Source organism: Anolis carolinensis, chromosome 1 (assembly GCF_035594765.1).
Source record: "Anolis carolinensis isolate JA03-04 chromosome 1, rAnoCar3.1.pri, whole genome shotgun sequence".
Classification (NCBI taxonomy): Eukaryota; Metazoa; Chordata; class Lepidosauria; order Squamata; family Dactyloidae; genus Anolis; species Anolis carolinensis.
This window is the reverse complement of record NC_085841.1, coordinates 74,526,754-74,532,753: the sequence shown is the minus strand read 5'-3', so window position 1 is coordinate 74,532,753 and position 6,000 is coordinate 74,526,754. Positions and strand designations below refer to the sequence as shown.

The window sequence follows — 6,000 nt, the reverse complement described above, 5'->3', positions numbered from 1 at the left end:
GCTTTGAATGCGATTTCCTGCTTCTTAGCAGGGGGTTGGACTGGATGGCCCATGAGGTCTCTTCCAACTCTACTATTCTATGATTCTATGATTCTACCCAGCATCCTCATCCTCTGATGAGAGTTTCACTATTCTGGATAGCAGGGCCAGCATATCTAACTATGAACTATGATAATTTGAAATATAGGATCATCCTACAAAAAGCATGATGTGATGGGTTCATTGTTCTTGTTTTCAGATGTAACCTGAGATCATAATGTCCCAGAGGACTAGATAATAGAGTGATTCCTTGACTTAAGAGTTTAATTTATTCTGTGACTGAGCTCTTAACTCAGAATGCTCTTATCTCAAAGTGAATTTTTTGATTGAAATCAACTTAATCAATTCCACTTCCCAACCCCCTCAATTTTGTTATGTGCTTTTAAATAAGAAAATATATTGTATAAATAACAAATCTATCTATATATAAAGGTAATGGAATTTCAGTCTAGGAGTAAACAACAAAACTAAGAGCCACAGAACCACAAAACTTGGCAACAGAACCCAACGACCTTGCCGCTAGGTTCCTACAACAAAATCCAACATCTGAAACTGAACAGGGAGCCAAAAAACCCAAAAAACAGGGGAAAACTATCTGCACCTGCGCCGAACATGAACTGGTGTGCGCCCAACACACCCCACCCCCAACCCTCAACCGTGGCTCACACGCCTCTCACGTGCTCCCCTTTTCCTGCTGCCACCGCCATGTTTGCCACCATCCCCAAGGCACCACGCTAGAGGAGAAAGGCAACTAGCGGGGCTCACCATTTAAAATGGTATGGCTTGGGCACTGACGCTGCTGCTGAGCTCAGAGGAAGGAGGGAAGAAGGAAAGGAGAGAGGAAAGAGGGAAGGAGGGAGAGGAGGGAAGGAATGCTGCCCCTCTCTCCCACAAGGCCATTGCGGAAGGCCCATCGCCCCATCCCCATCACCTTGTTGTCGACCGCGTTTTTAGAGGATCGGGCCCCTTAAGGAGAGAGCCGATCCGGTCCTGAGAGAACGGACCTTGGCGGAGCCAATAGGAGAATATGAGCCGCAATACAACCTGAAGCCGAAATGAAGAAGGTCCGCCAAAGTTGAAGGAAAATCCGCCAAGGAGTCTTTATTGAGCGATTCAGCTGAAAAGGACTCTAGTAGTGATCATTCAGTCTACTAGGGTACCATATATCCAAAATAAAGCCATATTTATACAATGTTTCAGTCTGACAGCCCCTTGAATTTCCCGCCCTGCTCCCCCGCCCATCTGATCGCGGATAGGCTAGAGTGTTGAACGAGGCGGGCTTTCGTTTCCCGCCTTGCTCTGCTGGCCCAATAGGGAGCTGCTTTTTGTCCCCACTCGGGCCAATCAGAGAGGAGAAGGCGGGAGTTATTGAAACAATGAAGTTACTTGAGCAGGAAGGATCGGATTAATTCCTGCCCGGCCGAATTCTAAAGGGATTAATGACAGCAATCAAGGGTTCCTGTCACGTACACAGATTTCAGATATGTCTTGGGGTGTCAGGGGTGGAAGTAGGGATGGGTGGTGATGGGCTCAGCAGGGCGCCTTCCTGAGGTGTCCTGAACTTCCTTAGTGGAGGAGATATGACAATGTTTGCCTTGAGGGCGAATCACCTTTAGGTCAAAATACTCCGAATTCGGCGACTCAAGCCCTATATTGTCCATGCAATCTGAATCTGATTAGGTTAAGCGGCAGCGGATTAACCTTTTGTTTTTGGGAAGGTAAGCCTGGGCCATAGAAAATGGGGCAGGTCCTGGGGTTCAAGTTGAGTTCGAAATATTCCCTATCTGATTTCATGACTTGGCAATTATATGAAATAAAATGAAAAATAAAATAAAGTTGGAATATAAACCCAGCTGGGAAAAATACATATTTTCCGGGGATCCCAAAGAGTACAAATACATATAGGCAGATAGATAGATTTCAAGGAAGTAAGGGAGAATCCATAGAGGTGGGTTACATTGCATGAAGGGGAATCATGAATGATATAAACAATTTGAAAACATTTGATAAGAACGAAGTTCACAACATCTGGGGAACCCAATATGGAAATTCATAAAAGTGGAGTTTTAGCAGCATGATCTCACAATTCATGAAGTTAGCCCAACGATTAGAAATTCATACAACAGTGATTCATGAGGGTGTCTAGGTACATAGAATATGAAAATTCACGGATACATGAGGAAAAGAGTTCATCTGTGGTGGAAGGAATTCATAGAGATGGCATGGGGAAGGGGCACATGTGGGTTGCAGTCTTTGGAAGTATAAGAGTTCATAAGTCCAGGGATAGGCCTGGGGAAGAGTGTTCTTCTCCTTCATAAAATTATGAAGGTATGAATGAAACGTGGAGGGCGCCCGTCCAGGCACCCTCCTGGCAGGCTGTAGAGAGGGCGAAGGTCCTTGGAGAACTATGTCTCCCCAGCGGGAGAGCGATCCCCCATCCCCAGTTCACAGAAAGGGACCAGGGATCTCCTAAAACCATCCCGCGGGTCGCGGGGAGAGGAAAGTCCGGGATAAGGCTGGAAGAGAGCAGTCGGTTCCGTTTGACAGTCAGCTGATGAGGTGCCGAGAACTGGACCGATTTTGGTTCCGCTGGTGGTCCTTGAGTCAGGAGCCTTAGAAAGGATTAGGACTAAAAAAAGAGCGTGCTAGGGGTAATTTTGATAAAGATATGAGCCAATTTGTATCGTCCGCTGTATTAACCTATGGCGGGGAAGCCTCCGCCAGGGTTTAAAGATCAGATGGGTTAGTGAGAGAGAGAGGGAGAGAGAAATTGCATGCAAAGGAAGGAGTCAGAGAAAGACACAAAATAACCAGATAGAGAGTGTTACTGCTAAAATAAATGCTACTTTTATTGGGGGATTTGTTACATAGTTCAGGGAAGGGGAAAGTGAAGAAAAAAAAAGATCTTTTAATAATAGTCTGCTGCGGTCCCGCTCCGTTCCTTTTGGTGATGGATCTGCGGAACTCTCCGCTGCGGGTTCAAATTAATTTGAAAGCCGGGGTCTCGGTCATCAACCTCCATCATCTTCACTGTCTCCTCCTCCTCCTCTTTGCTCTCATCCTCGCTGTGCTCCTGAGCCTTGGTGCTGGCGCTGGCACTGCGGATGAAAGGAAAGCCAAGCGAGTGGTGCAGAAGGAGGCTGAGTTCGACCGGCTCTACTCCGAGTCCATCAACGCCACCCTCCTTGACATCTACGTCTTCAACCACAACATCACCCAGAACAGGGTCAGCTCCAAAGGGGGGAGAGGGGGAAAGGGGGCCTCTGCACCCGTGCAGAGCGCCCAGGGAAGGAGGAAAGGAGGAAGGGAAAGGAAGAGGAAGATGGCACCTGGAAGGGAAAGAGAGAAAAAGAGAAATGAAAGGAAGAGAGAAAGATGGAGGGAGAGAGAGAGAAAGGCAGTGAGAGAGAAAAAGAAACAGAGGAAGATAGAAAAGGAAGGAGGAAAGAAGGAAAGGGAGGTTGTTAGGAATATTGGGACTGGGAGTCCAAAACACCTGGAGGGACAGCCCAAGTTGGTTCATGCCTGAACTACACCTTCCAGGACTCAACATCCAGAGACATTTTTACATTGTAACTCCAGCTGTCTGTATGTATGTCTGTGTCTGTGTATGGCTGGACTTACACTTTCAAAATGACCCTGTTCAACCTTACAAACACATTATATTTCTTTAGAGAGAGAGAGAGAGAGAGAAAGAGAGAGAGAGAGAGAGAGACCCCTTGGACAGATAGGCCAGGTAATTATATAATATATATGCATATGTATATATGTGGGTGTGTGTATGTGTACGGCTGGAATTGCACTTTCAAAATGTCCCTGTTCAGACTTACAAATTATATTCATCTAAATTAACCATCAGGGCCAGCTAACACCTCCAAACAAAGGATTACCCCAGGGAAAAAACACCCAGGTTTCAAGCTGCAAGGCCATTACATGCTAATCAAGGTAACTAATCACACCATTCATACCTGCCGCACAGAGACTACTCACTGTATTCCAGCTCACCAAACAAGGATTCCCATAAGAAGAAAACGGCCAGGCTTTGAGGTTCCAAGGCTATTCACTACTATTCCACCTGACCAACAAATAATTCTGAAAAGCCACAGCAACGCATGGCCGGGCAAAGCTAGTACTATATAAATGCACTTATGGAACAATAAAAAAGGATGATCAACTTTAAAATAGTAGATGTACAAAGTCGTGGCAAGGAAACACATTTGCAACAACGAAATATTTATGGTCACTGTAACAACAATGCAAAACCTGCACATTCATGTGGAACAATAAAAGAAGAAAGTCAACTTAAAAATGGTAGAAGCACAAAGTGGTGGCAAGGAAGCACAAAAAACAAAGTGCTGAAGCATCATTTTCTTCATAATGTACTCATTCCAGCCTCCCCCCTCTCTTGCTCCCTCTTCCTCTCTCTCTTCATGAAGTCAAACATGCCAGGAATGAAAACCACACAAAATCAACCCAAAGTTCCTTGAAGCAGACAAGAGCAAAGGGGACAGCAATCTCCCAAAGTATACCAAGAGCACAAGGCATGGAGGTACGAGGCATTCTCATGCTAGCACTCCCTCTGGTGCTAGCTGTCAACTCAAACTCCTGCTCTTAAGGAGCAGGAGTTTGACTTCAAGGATGCCACCATCATCACCCTTTTCAAGAAAGGGGATAGAACAGACTGCTGGAACTATCGTGGTATCTCCCTTCTAACCTCCGCTGGGAAAATCCTCGCAAGAATCCTTGCAAACTGCCTTCTCCCTGTTTCAGAAGACACCCTCCCAGAATCCCAGAACGGCTTCCGTCCCTCCAGAGGAACAGTGAACATGATCTTCACTGCACGACAGCTCCAAGAAAAATGCAGGGAACAAAACCAACCTCTGTACATGGCATTCATTAACCTTGCAAAGGCATTCGACACAGTGAATCGCAGCGCTCTCTGAACCATCCTCCAAAAAATCTGATGCCCTGACAAATTTGTGAACATCCTGCGGCTTCTCCGTGATGACATGATGGCAACAGTCTTGGACAGCAACGGCTCCCAAAGTGACCCATTTAAAGTGGAATCAGGTGTCAAGTAGGGATGTGTTATTGCCCCCACCTTATTTTCCATCTTCATCGCTATGATACTTCACCTTGTTGATGGGAAGCTTCCCACCGGAGTGGAAATCATCTATCGGACAGATGGCAAGCTATTTAACCTCAGCAGACTGAAAGCCAAAACTGAGGTCACCACAACATCTGTTATAGAACTCCAATATGCTGATGACAACGTAGTCTGTGCGCATTCAGAAGAAGACCTACAAGCCACTCTAAACACCTTCGCAGAAGCATACGAGAAGCTTGGCCTCTCACTGAACATTGAGAAAACCAAAGTGCTCTTCCAACAGGCACCAGCTAATCCCTCTGCAATGCCAGGAATACAGCTTAATGGTGTAACATTAGAAAATGTTGACCATTTCCGCTACCTTGGCAGCCACCTCTCCACAAAAGTCAACATTGACACTGAAATACAACACCGCCTGAGCTCTGCGAACGCAGCATTTGAATCATGTTGAATCCTGTAAACCCAGCTAGTAGTCATTGATACTGATAGTGCTACAATGGGTCATGACTGGTAGTGTATGTAATTGTTATATCTGATCAATAGAGAAAGGAAGATGAAACTTCGTATGACTGATAAAGAGGTTTTCAGCCCATCCTCTTCACATCTTCTAAGACAGCAGGAGCAATCAAAAAAGAGTTGAGTACATGTCTACTTCAGAACTACCTCCCAAAGTAACTGATTTATTAAACAGGACCTAGTCATTGTTACATGGAAGCATCGTTTCTAGATTGTATCACTTTAGATTACATCTGAGGAAACATAATCTTGAATATCTATGCAAATTTCTCTGTCCAGGGGAATTCTCTGGGGGTGACATTTTTCCAAGAAGCCACCCTAGAAGTACTTTTCCAGTG

General features: G+C 45.4%; 1 protein-coding gene across 1 annotated transcript in view; it reads right to left on the bottom strand.

Annotated features, from left to right (window-relative positions):
- Nucleotides 1-1,114: 1,114 nt before the first annotated feature.
- The window catches only part of LOC134299444 (uncharacterized), a 66,813-nt gene continuing 61,927 nt past the window's right edge, over nt 1,115-6,000 (bottom strand). The window contains exon 3 of the mRNA XM_062982263.1: nt 1,115-3,368. Coding sequence (XP_062838333.1) covers nt 2,948-3,368 — 421 coding nt within the window. The 3' untranslated portion in view covers nt 1,115-2,947. The remainder of the gene's footprint in view (nt 3,369-6,000) is intronic.